This window comes from Dipodomys ordii, unplaced genomic scaffold (genome assembly GCF_000151885.1).
Source record: "Dipodomys ordii isolate 6190 unplaced genomic scaffold, Dord_2.0 Scaffold282, whole genome shotgun sequence".
Taxonomy (NCBI): Eukaryota; Metazoa; Chordata; class Mammalia; order Rodentia; family Heteromyidae; genus Dipodomys; species Dipodomys ordii.
Window position 1 is genome coordinate 41,867 of NW_012267498.1, and position 19,624 is coordinate 61,490.

Here is a 19,624-nt window from a genome sequence, read left to right on the forward strand (position 1 = left end):
CAAAAAGAAAAAAGCCAGAAGTGGCACTGTGGCTCAAGTGGTAGAGCGCTAGCCTTGAGCTGAAGAGCTGAGGGACAGCGCCCAGGCCCGGAGTTCAGGCCCCATGACCAGACCCCCCCCCCAAAAAAAAGGCTTCCTTTGGGTAAAAAGAATTTGGGAAGTAAGAATTGTTCTAAATGTTTGTTTCAAAATGGACAGAAGAGAAAATTAAGACTACCAAAGTTCACTTAAATATCTGTTTATGTCAAGGTCTTTCAAATGACCACTTTTTGACTCAAATGCTATTTTTCACGGTCTAATGTCTGTTTCCCAAGGATGTTAGCTACTTTGGATACAGAGCCATTTTTCTGCATTTGTCATTGTAAACACAAAGGTGTGACTTAGTAACAATGATTATAATTAGTGTCCTAAAGTACTATATTCAGTTAAAAATTAAGAAATACGATTGATTATATCAGCTGCTATTTCAAAACTCAATATTAGACAGTTTTGTCATTACAGATTTAGTCAGACCCACAGAGGCATAAATAACTCTTACAAATATTTATTGGTCAAACTTAACTTCTATTCTTGACAAGTTCCTGATAAGCCCTGCTTAAAAACTATTTCTATTGATCTCCTTGTTGCTTCAATTGGAAATAAAAAGGGTCTCTAGGCACCAACTCTCTTTGGATGAAGTCTGAAAGAATCAGATACCCCTGGGACGAAGCTTGTCCTAGTGACAAGAGTCCATCCAGAGGCAGTTGGAAAAACTGTACAGACAAGATGGAATGGTATCAGATCCTAAATGGAGTCATTTTGTGTTTTGATTAACCAGAAATCAAAAGAAAATAGTTATTAAGCATGCCTATCTAATATCCATACCTAACTTCCAACTGGATGGGAACTTACATTCTTGCCTTTGTTACCTGCTACTTATATTTATAGTGAGTCTTAGACTCAGGATAGTTTGCCTTGGCACATATAGTCCAGACATCCAGAATCCATCTACCTCAAGGGCTCTCACTGGTCCCAGCTTCTGACTGGTTATTCTTAACCAGTCCACCATGCTCTTCCCTACCCCGTCACCAGATGTTAGCCAGTCAGGATTAGTTTGTTATGGATATGATCCACCAACTCCAGGACCACCTGGAATACAGGAGATAGGAACTACCCAAATCATCCTTTTTCAATCTTTTTCTTTTCGGCCCTTCATGGATAGCTGCCCTTCCTTCTGCCATTTGTATGTCCTCTAATGTTTCTTTTGTTATTGATCAGCCCCTATCTCATGAGACTTCTTTCAGACTTCATCCAAAGAGACATACATATGACCTGTTACAGCTGCCTTCTCCCAGATCTGACAACATCTTTGCCTTTTACCCCTAGAACCCAGGCCCCTTGGCAGCAGGAAGTAGCCAGAGCAAATGAGCGCCCCCTTTATAACTATCAAAAGGCTGGAATGTTAGGTCTGCCAGAAGAATAGCGCCCTCAGCCCTCCTCTTTATGAAGGATAGCAGATAGTCTTACAAGAAATCACCTGCCACAAACCAGTAACCACCTGTAACAGAACCACCTGACTGTGAGTCAGCAGAGGACCCCAGGCTCTGAGGTCACTGCCTCATTCTTTGAGGTCACTTCCTGAACTGCCCCAGTCACGCCTCCTTCCGACAGTGAGAAGGTTCCCCAGGCTCTGAGATCACTTCAGCATCACTTCAGCATCCATTCCACCTTTTCCTATGTAATCTTTCCACCATTAGTTCTTACTCTCTGCACGCCTCCATCTCGTGCAGGCCTGCAGTTTGCTCTCCCCCAAATAAACTCTTTTCTGCCTGAACCACCTGGTGGTTCTCTTTCAGCAAACATTACTGGAATGAGCCAACCCCTAAGTGGAGGGGTCACTCCACTCCCACAATGTCCAGCACTCACCCTTCTAGAACAGTGTTAAGTCAGTCCTTACTCCTCTACATGTTTGTCACAGCCTGCCTTTCTCATGAGCACCTCTCCATAACCACCTCCTCCAAGAGGCCTCTCCTGACCTCTGCAGCCTCTCCTTGAACCTGCTGCTCACCCTTGACCTCACTTGCTGCCCTAAATTGAGGGACATCACAGGCCTCTGTCCTATCCCCCAGCTCAAGGACACAGCTACCTTCTTATAACTTGGACATCAACCCTCCCAGCCCCCAGATAAATGCTGCTGGGGAATATGGCCCGTCTTCACCTGGCTCCATTCCATCTGTCCAAACAGATTCCCAAGGAGGAAGTAAAGGAGGTGCACTCCAAACCATTCCTACAAAGCTTAACGCAGGAAACAAACAAAATCTCTGGAAACTTGAAAGTGACCTCAATAGGTTAACTATTAAGGCTGTGCCTCTTCATTTATGAAAATGAAGCAAGTGCTGGTTACAAGTCACTGATCTGGAGCTTGAGCTCACAGAGCCTGGGTTTCAGCTAGATTCCTCTGGGTCACCCCCCTGCAAAGCCTGGGCCAAAGGGCTGAGCAATGCATTCCATGTTCAACAAACATCCCCAGCACCTGCTCCCTCTACACCTCCCTGGAGACCCCTCCCCAGACCTCCCTGCTCCCCTGAAAAGGTTTTATCCTCATAGGGGCCCATTTTATATATGGGACAATTGAGGCTGGGAAGGTCATCAAGCAAGGTCACCCAGCAAGGTGAGCCAGGCCTAGGCCCTAAGTCTCCCAATTCACTGTGGAAAGCTGATTTCAATATACCAGCTGTTCTGCAACTCAACAGCCTTCAACACACACATACACGCACACATGTACACATGCACACATACACACACGCACACCAGCTCAGCCACTGCAGACCCATCCGTTCCAAAAGGGCCACTGCTGTTGTAGGGACATTCCTATGACCTCTACCAACTGCTGCAGACCCAGGGGGCGGCTCCGCGCGTCCCACGTCCCCAGCTCCTTGGGGTCCTCCTGGGACCACCTTGCAGGCCCGCCACACTTTCAGCCTCAATGTGGGGTCTCAAAGGCACCTCGTGTCTTCCTCTACCGCGGCCGGGGCAGAGCGGGCGCTGACCCTGGGGAAGCAAGGGGACGGGGACCGCTGGCCACAGTCCCCACCCACAGGTCTGTCCCCGGGCGGGCAGCTGCCCTGACATTTGCAGCCACAAACCCTCGAAGTCCCCTCGGCCAATCTCGGCCTGGCCCGGGCCCCCTCCGCACTCCAGGCCCCGCCCGCCCGAGGGTCCGCGGCCCCCGTCCTCCCCGAGTTCCTCGGGCCGCACTCACAGCCCCGGCGGCGCCCGGCTCCTCCCGGTCTCCGGCGGTGGCTTTTTCCTCCAGAGGCTGCGCCGCCCGAGGCAAATACGGTAACTCTCCCGCAGCGCCTCCCGCGCCCCTTCGGCCCGGCCCCGCCAAGCCGGCCGGCCTCCGCCGCCGGGCTCCGGCCAAACACGCTCCGACCGGACCGCGCACACGCGAGCGCCGCACCGCACCGCACCGCACCGCACCGCACCGCACCGCACCGCACCGCACCGCACCGCACCGCACACCCCGCCAACTCTCGGGACCACAGCGACCCCGGAGAAATATGGTAAAGCGCGCGCCGCAACCCCACCCCCAGGGAAATACGTGGGGGGCCCCGAGCCCCCACCCACCCTGCCCGGCGAACAGACGCGAGCTGCTCCACACGCCCGCACGCGGACCGCGCGACCCCGCCTAGGCGGGCGATCCCGTCCCCGCAGCGCCCCTCCCAGAAGGGCCGCGCGCGCCTCCCGCAATTACGGTAGCGCTCTCCCGCAGTGACCGCCCGGGCTCCCGCGCCGGCCTCGGTAAATACGGTAACGGCCCCGAGCCCGGCCCGGCCCCGCGCGGACTCACGTGGCGCCGCCTCCCGAGCCCGGAGGCCGGGAGGTCTAACTCGCCCACAGCTTGGCTGGCGGAGGACGGGAGGCCGCGCGCGGAGCGCGGGGCCCGCCCGGGCCGGGGACGCGGCGCGCATCCCGGCGCGCCCGGGGGCCCGGCCGAGCCTCTCCCCGCGGCCCCCAGCTCCTGCGGGGCGGCTGGACGAGCGCCGGCGCTGCCCGGGCGGCTGGCGGGGAGGACGGAGGCGGGGAGCGCGCGGCGCCGCCGGGCCCGGCACCCCGGGCGGGAGCGCAGGCAGAGGGGAATCGGAGCCGGGCCTTCCTCGCCGGCCTTGGCAGAGCCCGCCCTCCTGTACGGCCGGCACCGGCCACCAGGTGGACCAGGGAGCGGGGGGGCGGGGCGGGGGCACACCCGTAACCCCGCTCTGCAGAGCTGGGGTCGAGCCCAGGAGACCCGAAGTTGCAGGTGAAGCCCACGGAAGCCGTGGGTGCGAGGGGCGGCGCCGGGCCCCAGTTCCCCAGTGTCCCCAACCTGTGTCTACCTCTGACTTGTTTCACAGCTCGTTTCCCACCAGCTGGCCCGTGGGAACGTGCGGTAACCTGTGCAGTCTAGGTTGCACGGTGTCATTATATATTTTATAGGTCAAACATTAAGAAACAAAAAGGTGTCTGCATGCCTGTAATCCCAGCACGGGGGAGACTGGGACAGGAGGACGGTGAGTTTTAGGACAGAGCCTGGGTTATACCAAGAAGGTGTGTGTGTGTGTAAAGAATGGCTTCCTGCACAAGACCCAGTTTGAGATGGGCAGATTCCAAGTGATAAAGTTCCTCCCAATTCACAGTTGACTGGAAAAATGATTTCAAATTACAAGTGGAGCCAGGTACCAGAGGCTCAAACTCCTCAATCCTGGGATATGAGGACCGTGGTTCAAAGCCAGCCCAAGCAGAAAAGCCCATGAGACTCTTACCTCCAATAAACTACTCAGAAAGAGCTGGCTGAAGTGGTAGAGAACTAGCCTTGAGCACAAGGATGCTCAGGGTCATCACCCAGGCTCTGAGTTCAACCCCACTCCCCACCCCCAAATAAAATTACAAATGGGCATCAGGCATGGTGGTACATGCCTGCAATCCCAGCTTTCAGGAAGCTGAGGCAGGAAGATTGGGTTGGAGATTGATCGGAGATGCTGTCAGAGACAGATGATGAAGACAGATGACAGACAGGTAAATTACCAGCAGCAGAGGAACATTAAAAGGCTTTCTCTCTGCGAGTAGCTGTCAGGTGAAGGGAGTAGCTGGGATTTCCCAGGCTACTTGGGTTAGAGGCACACAGGGCTGTTACACATGCAGGCTTTGGGAGACTAGAGCCTCTTGGTACCATGGATTTCCCCTGTGGCTCTACAAGTGCCTGTTGTGTCTTTTGGGTCTGGGGAACTGAAGAATTTGGGGAAGGGCATAAGGCAGCTCCCTGTCCAGGAAGCTGGGCCTGGAGGCCAAGCTGCCTCGCTTCCCCAACTCCCCCAGGGAGCTCATCCAGGCCCATCCCGGGCTCTGAGGACCCAAGCTACCCCCAGCTGTCCTCACAGCACTTCAGTGAGGTTCTTGGGCCCCTGGATCCCCTCCAAGAGACATTGGTATCTTAAAAAGGAACAAAAGGAAGGGGGCTTGGGAAGCAGAGCTGATTTTACCCCTCAAATAGTGGAGTGTTCCTTCAGCAGGGACAGGACAAGACGGCAGGACCTCCTGAGCTCGTGCCCACCCCTCTGAGCCTGGGACAGCCCCTCCTCCCAGCTCTCCACACCCCAGCGTAGACACCGTCACCTACAAGAACTAGTTTGTTTGTTTGTTTGTTTTTTTATGTCTTCTGCAGGCCACAAGAGAAATGGAGACACTTAGTGAAGAACAGGTTTTTAAAAGTAAATTCGGAAGTATATATACCTGAAAATGGCACCCATATTTTTGGCAGCATTTTCTAGTCAAGCTGAACCAAAAAAAGAAAAAGCTAAGAGGGTTGAAGCCCTGGGCATTGTAGGAGAAAGCCAAGAGCGCAGGCTTCATCCTGATTCCATTTGCTTCTTGCTTTACATCCATGCACACAGCCCATCCCCACAACAGGAAGGCAATGTGGCAATATTCTGCAGACATAGCCACACTTCTTCATCCAGGTAGGACAGTGGCCCACGTGTGACCCCTGCCATCCTGTGAGGCCCACGTGGCAGCTGGAAGCTGGCCCAGCTCACTCCCTTGTAGTTAGAAAGTATGGCACAGATAGTCCAGTCTGGGATCTGTGTTCCTACCCTGGGTCCCCCTGGGACAGCTCTAACCACTGCTGGTCCTCCCCCCAGCTCCTCCCACATAAGACTCTGTCCCCTGGACTTCTGCACACAGCTGGCCAATGCCCCATCCACAGCCATAGGACAGGTGTCCCTGATGACCCTTGTCCCCAAAGCATCTGGTGATAGACCTCAAATCTGGAGGCCGTTTCTGTCCGGTGTGCATGTGGAAGCAGCCGTGTTTCCAGGGTATAGCCCCTGAGAGGTCCCAGTCCATGTCTGTCAGGTGAATGGGTGTGTGTGGAAGCTCCAGCTGACACCATAGTGAGCAGCCACGGAGGAAAGGCTCCAAGGCTGAGCAGTGTGCTAATCACACATTAACAACAACAAAAATGAATTGTGGTCTGAGCTCCAAGCCCAGCCACAATTTTGAGAGCTGGAAGAAGCTACCGAGACCGGGATGAAGATTTGAAGTCTTATCTACTCTGAAGTTCTCTTTCCTTAGAATGAAAACCTAAGTGTGATCTATGACATCAGTTCTGCTGAACCCTTAAATGTGCAACAGGATTATAGACTATGTCTATCATCCTAGCTACTCAGGAGTCCGAGATCTGAGGATCACAGTTCAAAGCTAGCCAAGGCAGGACAGTCCAGGAGACTGATCTCCAAGTAATCACCAAAACCCCAGAAGTGAGGTGTGGTTCAAATGGTAGAACACCAGCCTTGAGAGAAAAAAAAAGGTCCCAGGCTCTGAGTTCAAGCCCCTATACAGACACCAAAACAACAAAAAGAAAAAGCAGTGCAGCAGGCCTACTGCACTATAGTAGTGATTTGTTCCTCAGGGAGACTGGGAAAAATGGGAAAACCCTTTCCCTGACTTTCTATAAGTGCACATGATCTACAAGCTGCCACACGTGGCGTTTTAAAATAATTATTAGTACCATTTCCTCAATGCTTGCTGAGTGCCTGGGATTGTATACTGCATGCTTTAGTTTATGTAAATCACTTTCCAAGGTCCCATAAATTAAACAGACTGGATTTAATCCCATAATAGCCTCTACCCAGTATTCCCCAAAATAAACAAACCCCCAAAGTTCTTCCTAAATTGGGGCAGTAGGGAGAGGAGGAGGAGACCAGTTTAGCACCATTCCCAGGAATATACTATCCAAGGGCTGTGTGCAACTATTTATTACAACTAAACAAGCTAAAATTCCATTTCGCTGCCTTCTTTTACATGTTCAGTAGCCATATGTGGCTAGTGGCTGTCAGATATGGAATATTTCAACATGGCAAAACGTGCTACTGGACAGCACTGGCCTAGATACTGCCCCTCCATACCCAGGCAGCCCAGAACCAGGCCCTCTGTAGTCTAAGGAACACCATTCACCTCACTCTCTGCCCTGCCCATGTCTGCACTCAGAAACAAGTGGTACAAGACCACATACAATTTTTAGCTCCAATACTCCTACCAGAAGGTCAAAGTATTTCTTTGCCAAATTCAAACCATGTTTGAAATGTTTGAAGCACCTCTACCAGATCCCCTGCTAAGACCCTGCTGGGCACTGGACCGGCCTGCTCCTTGACAAGGTACGCTTGTGGCCGCTGAGCAATAGCTTCTCTGGCCTTGTCAGGCCCCTCCCGATGGCACCAGCAAGCCCTGAACCTGGGTGCTCAATACCAGATCATCCCCAAGAGCCTGAGCAACTCACATATGGACTTAACACTCACACTGCCTGGCAGAGGACAGCCACTGTTCAAGTAGTCTTTGTCTAGGTCATGTTCCTTAGCAACCAGACCAGGAACCCCAGCCCCACCCAGCTCATATGGGTTTGGCCATAGGTCCCCACTGCAAACCTGCACTCACCTGGCCGAGAACCAGACAGAAGTCCTTTGAGGTCGTCACTTTCTTCCACATGGTTGACTGTGCTCCCCTCTGGACCCCTTCATCTCTGCAAGGCTGCACAGGATCATGGATCATAAATGACAAGTCTGACTTTCTTGTGTTTGGTTTTATGATTTGTCTCTTTGCAATATTTTCTGACCTAGTTTTATGGCTTTGAAATAAAAGGCAATGGAAGTTGAAATGGACAATAACTCGACATTTTTGGAGAAGTCTGTGTTTGTAGCAGTGGATATGGATTAAGATAGCGGGAAGCCTGGGACCTGCTTCCAGTCTGTGCCACAATCTGTGGACAAGCCACAGCCCCTTTTCCAGTAGGTACAATAGTCTGTCTACAGAACTAACCACAGAGACTAAATAAGATAAAGAAAACCTTGTTAATAAGGCTGGGGCAGGTGATGATTTGCCCAAGAATTGACCATATAGATTACACCAAATAGTGCATGGTATCAGAATAATTTTCTGTGAAGGTTCTTGAACAAGGGTAAAGACTATGTCTTTTTCATTCCAGGAGTCTGGTATCCTCAGAACCATGAACCTCAGATCTCAGCCTCCTGAGTAACTAGGTTTATAGGCATGAGCCCAGCTGGCTCCATGTACCCTTTTGTAATATGACCATGGCCAGAGGTTTTCCCAAGATGAAGAGATGTACACTAGATCTGGAGAGAGGAGTAACCAGAACCAGACTTATCCCTCTAGAACCATGCTGGACCCCTCCTTCCCATCTCCTAGCTACCCAACCCAGGCTCAATCCCCACCCTCATCCTCTGTAACTCCCTCCCCTCTGGGAAGTTTCCATCTCAGGCTCAGGCAGCACCAGGAGTAGGACCTCAGTGAACCCTGCTGTGGAAGGGTGAGCAGCGATCTCTGGGAGGGAAAAAGGCTCCTGGCACAAACTGGGGAAGAGACTTGAAGGGGAGGAGAGCAAAAGACCATCCACGCCAAGGAAGTGGGGGTGAGGAATTGCTGTGTGCATGGCAAAGGCTCCCTGCCCTAGTCTGGCGTGGATACATCCCTTGAGGGTACACACACACACACACACACACCAGGTTTCAGCAATGGTGGCTCAGAAAGGACACTGTGACACCACGTGGAATATTCAGTCCTTCATTTTTCTTTCACAATACCAGGATGGGTAAAGATCCAAGTCAGCCACAGCCACCCACTCCCTTGAGGCCAGCAAAAGCAGTGGCGACCGCTTTGTCCTGCCCAGCCACCTCCCAGAGCAGACACACTTCCACTGAGACCACCAGTCTGCACCCCGGAACCATTACACCCAGGCCCGTTCTAGGCCCTGCCCCATCGTACCCCGCACCCTGGGCAGCAGTGCGCTCGGGATTGGACACGGACCAGCAAACCGGGCAGCCCTTCCAGAAGTGGTTGCTGGTGGCCGGTTAGCGCTGGCACTGTCCGTGGTGCTGGGGACGTGCTGTCCTTCCCTGGAGGCCGCCCTGCTCTGCCCACGGAACCGTCTGTCACCACCATGGGGACGCCCGGGCCACCCTGCAGCCCGGTGTGGCAGGCCGATGCCGCAGCTGGCTTATTCCACACCAGGAGCCTCTCCGAGGCCCCCCAACAGCCCTTCACTCCGCACCTGAAATGTGAGGATCTCCTGAGGTGTACAGACGCATCCAGTGCTGATCTAACCTTCTTCCTCAGCGCCCACCCCAGATGCCACCCGCGATGCTTCTGGAACTTTGACCCTTTTGATAGGGGCTCGCTCAAGGCGTGCCGAGAGCCAACGTTTCAGGCCATCCTCGGTCCCCCCTACGCACCACGCACGCGCACGCGCATCCCCGTGGTCAGTCAGGCAGGACCCGCATGCGCAGGCACACCTCCTGTGGGCAACCAGGCAGGACGCGCATGCGCACTACGGCGCCTCCTCGGCCGGGCGGGGCCGGGGCGCGGCCGCCACGCGGTGCACGCGCTGGTGCTTGAGCAGGTGCTGCTTCTGGCGGAAGCCGCGGCCGCAGGCGGCGCACAGGTACGGCCGCTCGCCGGTGTGGTTGCGCCGGTGCCGGGTGAGGTTGGGCTTCTGGCTGAAGCGGCGGCCGCAGTCGGGGCAGGCGTAGGGCCGCTCGCCGGTGTGGATGCGCCGGTGGATGGTGAGCGCCGACCACCACGAGAAGCTCTTGCCGCACTCGGTGCAGATGAACTGGCGCTGCTCGCCGGGCCCCGCCAGGCCGTCGCGGCCCGGGCTCCACAGGCCTCCCGCCGCCCCGGGGGGCCGCTGGGGACCGCGGGGCGGGGTGGCCGAGTCTCGGGGCGCCTCGGGCCCGGGGGCCGGCGGCCTGGCGCCGGCGTGCGCGCGCGGACGGGCCCCGGGCAGGTGCGTGCGCTGGTGCTTGAGCAGGTGCTGCTTCTGGCGGAAGCCGCGGCCGCAGGCGGCGCACAGGTGCGGCCGCTCGCCGGTGTGGTTGCGCAGGTGGCGCGTGAGGTTGGGCTTCTGGCTGAAGCGGCGGCCGCACTCGGGGCAGGCGTAGGGCCGCTCGCCGGTGTGGCTGCGCCGGTGGATGCTCAGTGACGACCACCACGAGAAGCTCTTGCCGCACTCGGTGCAGATGAACTGGCGCTGCTCGCCCGCCGCCCCGGGGCGGCCCTGCGCCGCGCCCCGGGCCCCCGGCTGCCCCCACAGGTCCTGGCAGAGCCCCAGCCAGGCCCAGTCGGGGGGCCCCCGCGGGGCCCCCGCGGGCGTGCGCGCGCTGGTGGATGCGGAGGCCCACCTGGTGGCGGAAGCAGCGCTGGCACTCGGGACACGGGTGGGTGGCGGGCCGGGCGTGGGTCTTCTGGTGCTTGAGCAGGTGCTGCTTCTGGCTGAAGCGCCGTGCGCACTCCGGGCAGCAGAAGGGCCGCTCGCCCGTGTGGTGCCGCTGGTGGCGCGCCAGGTTGGGCTTCTGGCTGAAGCGCTTGCCGCACTTGCCGCAGAGGTAGGGCTTCTCCCCGGTGTGGGTGCGCTGGTGGATCTTCAGGGACGACCACCAGCTGAACCTCTTCCCGCAGTCCACGCACACGAAGTGACCCTCGCCGGCAGCCAGCGCGGGGCTCAGGGGCGGGGCTCGGCCTGCCAGCCGGGCGTGCTGCTGCTCAGGCGCGGCCCACCGCGGCCCCCCAGTCTCCGGGGTCCGCAGAGCTCCAGGCCGCCCCATGCCCTGGCATGGCCGGAGGCCCTGGTGCTGCTGGAAAATGTTCTCCTTGTCCTTCTCCGCAAGCCCGGCCTGCGGGGCCGGCGTCTGCAGCAGCCTCTCCGGCTTCTCCTGCTTGATCATCACCGGCTCATCTCCTGCCAGAGGCAAAGTAAGAGGACCGGAGAGGTCACTGGCTGAGCGGCGGGGTGGAGGGAAAGAGCCGCACCCGGAAGGGCAGCGAAGAGCTGCAAAGAATGAAGGCAGAGAGATTTATATGGAGGGAAGGATCTGGGGAGGAGATGGGGAACAGCAGAAAGGATGTGACTAGGGACAGGATGCGGGGGGGGGGGAATGCAATTCAGGAAAAGTAAGATACGGGGATGTTTGTGAGGCCAGGGAAATGGAGTCCAGTCCCTCCAGCTCAGCCACCTGACTTCTCTTACCCAGGCCTAGGATGTGCTAATTTTTAGAGAAACCACCGAGTGAAGTCTCCTGACCCATGGAAAAAGGTTGGCCAATTTTCTTCTTTCCTTTTTTGTTTTGTTTGTGTGGGCCAGTACTGGAACTTGAACTCAAAGCCTGGGCACTGTTCCTTAGCTTTTCACTCAAGACTGATGCTCTACCACTTAAGCCACAGCTCCACTTCCAACATTTTGGCCATTAATTGGAGGTAAGAGTCTCCAGGACTTCACTGCAAGGGCTGGCTTTGATCCATGATTCTCAGATCTCAGCCGCCTGAGTAGCTAGGATTACAGGCGTGATCCAGCCAAATTGGACACTTTCCTTTTTTAAAAAAAATTTGTTGTAGCTGGGCACTGGTGGCTCAAACCTGTAATCCTAGCTACTCAGGAGGGTGAAATCTGAGGATCAAGGCTCAAAGCCAGCCCAGGCAGAAATGTCCGTGAAACTCATCTCCAATAAAACACCAGAAAACCGGAAGTGGCACTGTGACTCAAGTGGTAGGGTACTAGCCTTAAGCAGAAGAGCTGAGGGAGAGCACCCAGGCCCAGAGTTCAAGTCCCACTACTGACAAAAAAAAAAAATTATTGTAAAGGTGATGTACAGAGGGGTTACAGTTATGTAAGTCAGGTAATGAGTACATTTCCTTTTGAACAGTGTCACCCATTCCCTTGTTATTTCCCAGTTTTTCCTCTCCCGACCCGTGTAGTATCACTGCTGAATCAGTTCATCCTTTGTTCCACCATTTCTGTGCTTTCCCTCCCCTCCCCAAAACAGATAGACTCATATACAAGACAAAGGGTGCAGAAATCAAATACAGTGACAAAAGGGAATAAATCAAAGGGAGGAAAAAGAACCACTAAACATACTGAAACAGGTGCTCAAAAACTGCTGGAAAAAACACTACTACTTTCTTAAGCCCATGAATTAAAAGTAGGCGAGCAGCTTGTCATCCCTGCGTCTTTGTCCTTTGCCCTGAGCCATTCTTTTTTGCAGGCAAATTGAAGCCATCTTGAAATCCACAAAGCAAACGTGGACGTGATACCATGACACCAGGTATCAACAGTTCATTGTAAGAAGGTCCGACCAGACCAACCCTGAAACGATGGACTGTGCAACCACCTCTGATGCCACCCCACACGTGCTCATGATTGGGTCTGTTTAACCGCGTACCTCACGCCCTGCCCCCCTTTGTCTATGTAAACCTATAGCTCATGGCTGACTCCTGAAAATGAAGGTGGGCTAAAATGTGTCTTCCCATGGCTGCCCATGCCATATAATAAACATCCTTTCCCTACCATCACCATGTCTCTTTCTATGGCATGTGGCGGTGATGGCCAGATCTGACTCGTGGAATTCCTGGAGTTTGGTCTAGGTCTACAACTGCTCCACGACAGGAGCCACCGTGTGGGAACACATCTGTTTGGCAGCTTCACCATTCATTAATAAAACCAAGGATGAGATTAGCCAAAAAGGCCTCAGCACAAGAAACAGGTGTTGCCTTGTCCTCAAATTCCACGCAAGTCCTTTCTCACAGGGCAACCTGCACTACCCTAGCTCACACCGCACATCCCTGGTCCACAGGTCTCCGGAAGTTCTCAGAGATGCAAAAACCAAAATGAAAGTTACCTGCTCACTGAAGAATATGTGCTATATAATTCCATTTATATGCACATCAAGCTGGCAAAAATAATCTGAGTTAGCAGCTAGGGAGGTGGAGACATTAAGGAGGCCTGGGTTCTGAAGGGTGGGCAGTGTTCTTTCTTGATGTGGGTGCCAATCACAGAGTCTTGTGCTTCTTCACTTTGGAAGATTTTAGGGAGCCCTGGGTCTTATTTCAATAAGAGTTCACACACAAGAAAAAGTGAGTGGAATAAAACACTTGTGGACAAAGAAGAGAAATACCTCTAAGCCACAGACATCAGCATTGCAAAGGCAATAAAATAAACCCAGCCAGGTGCCAGTGGCTGACGCCTGTAATCGCAGCTACTCAGAAGGTTGAGATCTGAGGATTCCAGGTGAAAGCTAGCCCAAGCAAGAAAGTTTATGAGACTCCTATCTCTAACCACTAAAAAGCTAGAAGTAGAGCTGTGGCTCAAGTAATAGCGTGTTAGCCTTGACCAAAAAAAAGATTATCCGGGCCCCAAATTCAGCCCCAGTACCAACACAAAAATTAACCCCAAAAAGGAAAAAAAAATAAAGATTACAGATAAAAATAAGGATTGCAAAAGAATTTTTTTTTTGCTTGAATTCAGAGCCTGTCCCTGAGCTTCTTTTGCTAAAGGCTAGGACTCTACCACTGGAGCCACAGTGCCATTCCGGCTTTTTTTTTTTCTGTGTATATGGTGCTGAGGAATCGAACCCAGAGCTTCATGCACGCTAGGCAAGCATTCTACCACTGAGCCACATTCCTAGCCCTACAAAAGAATTTTTTAAAAAAATCTACAAATTATGTCCAGATTTCACATCAACAAATTTGAATACACAAGATAGATGATCTTGTAAGATAATATGAATCAAAATTGACTCAAGAGTAGGTAGAAAGTCTGAGAATATGAACAGTTGAGGAAGCCAAAGTTTAACCCCAAAATAGGGTCATATGCTGACTGCATCAATAGGTTTTACCAAAAATTCAAGGGGAGGACTATGTCTAGCAATGAAATTATTACAGTAACCAGAGGAAAGGAAAGCAGAGAGGCAAGTCTATTAAATCCAGTATAGCTCTAGTGTTGAAACAAAACATAACAGGGTCAGGCAAGAAATTACAGCCTTATTGTTCGGTGAGTAGACTCAAATCTCAGCAAATCAAGTTCAGCATTTATTAATAATAGCTTACCAGGACCTTGCTGGCATTTTCCCTGGTAAAGCAAAACTGGCTTTATAAGATTCATGATATAACTTTATTAAAAGGAAAACACTGGCCAGGGACACTGCCCAGTGGTAGAACACTTCCTAGCATGCACCTGCTCCTTCCATCCTCAACACTGGAATCAGTCAATAAATGGAAAGCCTCATACCATTCTCAACAGGTGTGAAAAAGCCATATGATAAAAGTCAAACATTCTTTTGTGAGAAAAAGGAGGAGGAAGGGATAAAGGAAGGAATTAGCAAACCAGAAGTATAAGCAAACTTTCTAGAGTTGGCAAAAGGTATATACTAGAAATTATAGTAAACATTACAACCAAATGTGAGAGATCAGAAGACAATTAGAGTTAGGAGCAAAAGAAGAATACTCATGAGGCCCAGCTTAGTGTTATAGTACCTGCCTAGGAAGTGCGAAGCCCCAGTACTGCCACACCCCAAAAAAGCCTTTTTAAATACAAACCATAAAGACCAAAATATAAAAGACATAAGAAAGGCACTGGTAGCTCATACCTGTAATCCTAGATTCTTAGGCGGCTGAGATCTGAGGATCATAGTTCGAAGCCAGCCCAGGCAAGAAGAGCATGAGACTCATCTCCAATTAGCCACCAGAAGACCAGAAATGGAGCTGTGGCTCAAAGTGGTAAAGCCAAGTAAGAAGGTGAGGCCATGAGTTCGTGCCCGAGTACCAGCACACACACACACACACAGAGACAAACACAATAATTATAACTAAACCAGAAATGAAACTAAACCAGTTTGGAGCAGCACTTTCCAATGGAATGTTCTGCAGCACTGGAAATGTTTTGCCCACTCTAACATGGTACCTTGTACAACGTGGTAACCAGATACTTGAAATGTGACTAGTGCAACTTAGGAATTGTTTTTTAAATGGAAGCTAATTGAAATATACACTTAAAGTTCACGGTCATATGTGACTAGCAACCACATCATGGCCAGCACTAGCTTGGGAAAATTATTTGCTGACCTATAATCAACCAATGACTAATATCCAGAACAGAAGGATTCTGCAGCTCTGATGCAGAGTTTTCACCTCCCCAATCAGCAGCAAAACACAAGAGTGCAGCATCTTTGCACCCATTGCACCAGCAAAAATGGAAAAGGCGGGTAATACTTCTGCCTCATTGTATACATAGATGTATGGATTTGAGCAAGCACATATCCCAAGCTTCTGTGCTAATTGAAATTATCCTTTCCACCTAGCAACTTTGCTCTAGATATTAAACCTAAGAAATACATGCATGTGCAAAGAGGAATGCCCAAGAATACACACTCAAATGCTAACTGTAAATTAGCAAAGAATAGGGAAAAGTCCTTTAATATTTATTCACAATAGTTTTCTAAAGTATTTATTTGTTTACCACCAGTCCTGGGGCTTGAATTCAGGGCTTGGGCACTATCCCTAAGCTTTTGTGCTCAAGGCTAGTGCTCTACCACCTTGCACTACAGCTCCATTTCTGGCTTTTGGGTAGTGACTTTGAAATAGGAGTTCCTACCCTTGGGCTGTCTTTGAACCAAAACCCTCAGATCAGCTTCCTGAGTAGCTAGAATTACAGGTGTGAGCTACTGGCACCTGGCAACAAGAGTTGTTTTTGTTTTTTAATGCATAATATAAAAAAGACCATAACAATTAAAAAGATTGAATATATATACATATATATGTGTGTGTGTGTGTGTGTGTATATTTACCATGAAAAGATTCCCAAAACATGTTAAAAAATTATATAAATAACTTGATCCAGTTTGTGAAAAATAAAACTGAGGGGCTGGGAAGGTGGCTCAGTGGTAGAGTGCTTGCCTCCCATACATGAGGCTCTGGGTTCAATTCCTCAGCACCATATAAGCAGAAAAGGCCGGAAGTGGCACTGTGATTCAAGTGGTAGAGCACTAGCCTTGAGCTGAAGAGCTCAGGGTCAGCGCCCAGGCCGAGTTCAAGCCCCACAACCAACAAAAACAAAAAACTGAACCAGGCATCAATGGCTCAAGTCTGTAATCCTAATTATTCAGGAGACTGAGATCTGAGGATTGTGGTTCAAAGCCAGCTGAGGCAGGAAGTCTGTGAGACTCTTTGTTGTTGGTGTTAGTTATGGAGCTTGAACTCAGGACTCAGCGCCTGGATGCTGTGTCTCTGAGCTTTTTCTCAAGGCTCGAGCTCTACCATTTTGAGCCACAGCACCACTTGCAGTTTTCTGTTAGTTAATCGGAGATAAGACTCTCATGGACTTTCCTGCTTGGGCTGACTTCAAACTGCAATCCTCAGATCTCAGTCTCGTGAGTAGTTAGGATTACAAGCATTAGGCACCGGCACCCAGTTTCCTTGAGACTCTTATCTCCAATTAGCCATCAAAAAGCTAGAAGTTAATCTGTGGCTCCTGTGGTAGAGCACAATCCTTGAGCAAAAAAGCTAAGAGACAGCGTCCAAATCCTGAGTTCAAGCTCCAGAATCAGCACACAAAAAATAAAATAAACAATGTCTTTGTATACATGTGTACTTACATGATCTAGGACAATGGCTACCAGCCCCAAGATGCTGGTCACCCCCTGATGTCATATAAACTGGTCAGAGTGAATGAAGAGGTCAAAGACATCTCTACTTTATGTGTGTTGAATTTATATAGATGAGAATACTCAAACATGACAATCTTAACATCTTCAAAACTTTTTAAAAATCTAAAGAAAAGCCCTAGGATCAAAGGGTCCTGCTCCCTTCCATGGCCCAAGGGACCATCATGGTACAAGGGGTCATGGGAAAAGCTTGCCTGTCGGGAGCCCTAAAGGGAGTCTCTCTGCATGATAGGCTTGACTATCTCACTGGAACATCTGGAGGCTGTTTACAGAATCAGGTCTTTTCATCCTGCCCCAAACAAACACCAGGTAGCTGCTAACAACCACCTTTTCACACTGCCCTAGGCAAACATCCTGCAGCTGCTACGGCCAATGAAAAAGCTTCCTTATTCTAAGCATATAAATACCCCTGTGTGAAAAAGAAAAATTGGCACCTTGATCAGAATCCTTGTCTTGCTGTCTTTCTTCGTGTCTCTTGTCCCTTCATTCCTTCTCGCTTAGGTTCACTGCCCTTGTTGAAGTCCTGCGGGTCGGGACACTTGCCAGAAGCTGGTTTCTTTCCTGACAAAACAACTCCAGGGGCTGGGATAGAGCTCAGTGGCAAAGTGCTTGCTTAGCAAGTAAAATGTCCTCAGTACCAAAAAAGAAAACACCAAATAAATACATACATACATACATTTAACAAGCCCTCCAATCCCCCCTCCCCCGCCAAAAAAAGAAAAACCTTTGCCAGACATTAATGGCTCATGCCTGTAATTCTAGCAACTCAGGAGGCTGAGATCTGAGGATCATGGTTCAAAGCCAGCATGGGCAGAAAAGTCTGTGAGACTCTTATCTCCAATTAATCACACACACACACACACACACACACACACACACACACAACCTAGAAGTAGAGTTGTGGCTCTAGTAGAGAGGTAGCCTTGAGCCCAAAAGCTCAAAGATAGCGCTCAGGCCCAGAGTTCAAGTCCCAGGACTGGCAAATAAAACAAAAAACAAAAAAAACTCCAGAATGCTTGCTCTATGCTTGGTCATGAGAAATCATTTCGGTTTAAGAGTCATAATTTGAAAACAAAAGTAGCTATTTAAATCATGCATTGGCAGGGACTGAAAACCCATGCATAATGAGTTGCATTGATTTTAGGGCTGTTTTCTCAGCTGAAATGAAACGTTGGCCAAGGGATGTGTCTGGCACTAGGGGTCCAAATTGACACTTGTTTGTGAATCCAAGATACACTCACACAAGAAGGGACAGCTGTCCCTGAGTGACATGGTATCTGTTCATGCTCCCGAGTCTATGCCTTGCCAGGTTAAACTCAGCGCTGACCTGCAGTAGGTGGCTGGCAGCTTCAGGATACAGGGTCAGAGCTTTCTCCCATTCACCTGCCGAAAGGCATCCAGGGAATAGAAAACCAGCATAGGTCCCAGCAAGCCCTACACCTGAGAAACGCAGTGCATATGCCCTTAGGGCTCAGAAGGGACCTAGGTAAGAAAAGGAAACTCCTCCCTCAGAATAAAAGAGAATATTTTAGCCAGCCAGGGTCTCATGACTACAGGATGCTGAGATAGAAGGATTGTGTCATGAGACCTGCCTCCCCGCAGCTGGGTACACACCTGTCATCCTAGCTATGTGGGAGGCTGAGATTCAGAAGACTGAGGTTCCAGGTAGCCCAGGTTGAAAAGTCCTTAAGACTCCATATCAACAAAGGCTGCCACCTCCTAGCTACTCAGGAGGCTGAGGATCATGGTATGAAGTCAGTCGAGGCAGGAAGTCCATGAGATTCTCATCTTTACCAAAAAGTTCAAAGTAGAGCTGTGGTTCAAGTGGTAGAGAACCAGCCTTGAGCAAAAAAGGCTAAGGAGTAGCACTCAGGCCCTGAGTTTAAAACTCAACACACACACACACACACACACACACACACACACACACAGAGCTGCATGTCAACCCTGTCATCCTAGCAACCAGCTGCCCACCCAGGCAGAAAGCAAGACCCTACTCTCAAAAATAACCACTACAGGGCTGGGAAGGTAGCTCAGTGGTAGAGCGCTTGCCTTGCATGCCTGAGGCCCTGGGTTCAATTCCTCAGCACCATATAAGCAAAAAGAAAAAAGCCGGAAGTGGCGCTGTGGCTCAAGTGGTAGAGCGCTAGCCTTGAGCTGAAGAGCTGAGGGACAGCGCTCAGGCCCAGAGTTCAGGCCCCATAACCGGACCCCAAAAAAAAACAAACCAAAATAAATAAATAAATAAATAACCACTACAAAAAAGGGCTAACGTTTTGTGTGTGTGTGTGTGTGGCTCAGCAACAGAGCAATTGCCTAGTGAGCACAAGCCCGGAGTTCAAATGCCAAGACTGCCAAAAGAAAAAGAGCATTTTAAGTGGCTCAGATAAAATAACTGTTACACACAAATAAAATTAAATTAAATTAAAAAAAATAACTGTTACATTAAGACTGCTTGGGTACTCAGAAGTGGCACTGTGGCTCAAGCGGTAAAGTGCTTGCCTTGAACTGAAGAGCACAGGAACAGGGCCCACGCCCAGATTTCAAGCCCTGAGACCCACAAAAAAAAGAGAAAGAAAAAAAGATTGCTTGGGTACTAAGTTCCT

General features: G+C 50.9%; 1 protein-coding gene across 1 annotated transcript in view; it reads right to left on the reverse strand.

Moving 5' to 3' along the window:
* Nucleotides 1–9,102: 9,102 nt before the first annotated feature.
* The window catches only part of LOC106001270 (zinc finger protein 775-like), a 28,411-nt gene continuing 17,889 nt past the window's right edge, over nt 9,103–19,624 (reverse strand). Inside the window, exons 7-8 of the mRNA XM_013036372.1 lie at nt 10,659–11,356; nt 9,103–10,609 (exon numbers count right to left, since the gene is read on the reverse strand). Coding sequence (XP_012891826.1) covers nt 9,857–10,609; nt 10,659–11,356 — 1,451 coding nt within the window. The 3' untranslated portion in view covers nt 9,103–9,856. The remainder of the gene's footprint in view (nt 10,610–10,658; nt 11,357–19,624) is intronic.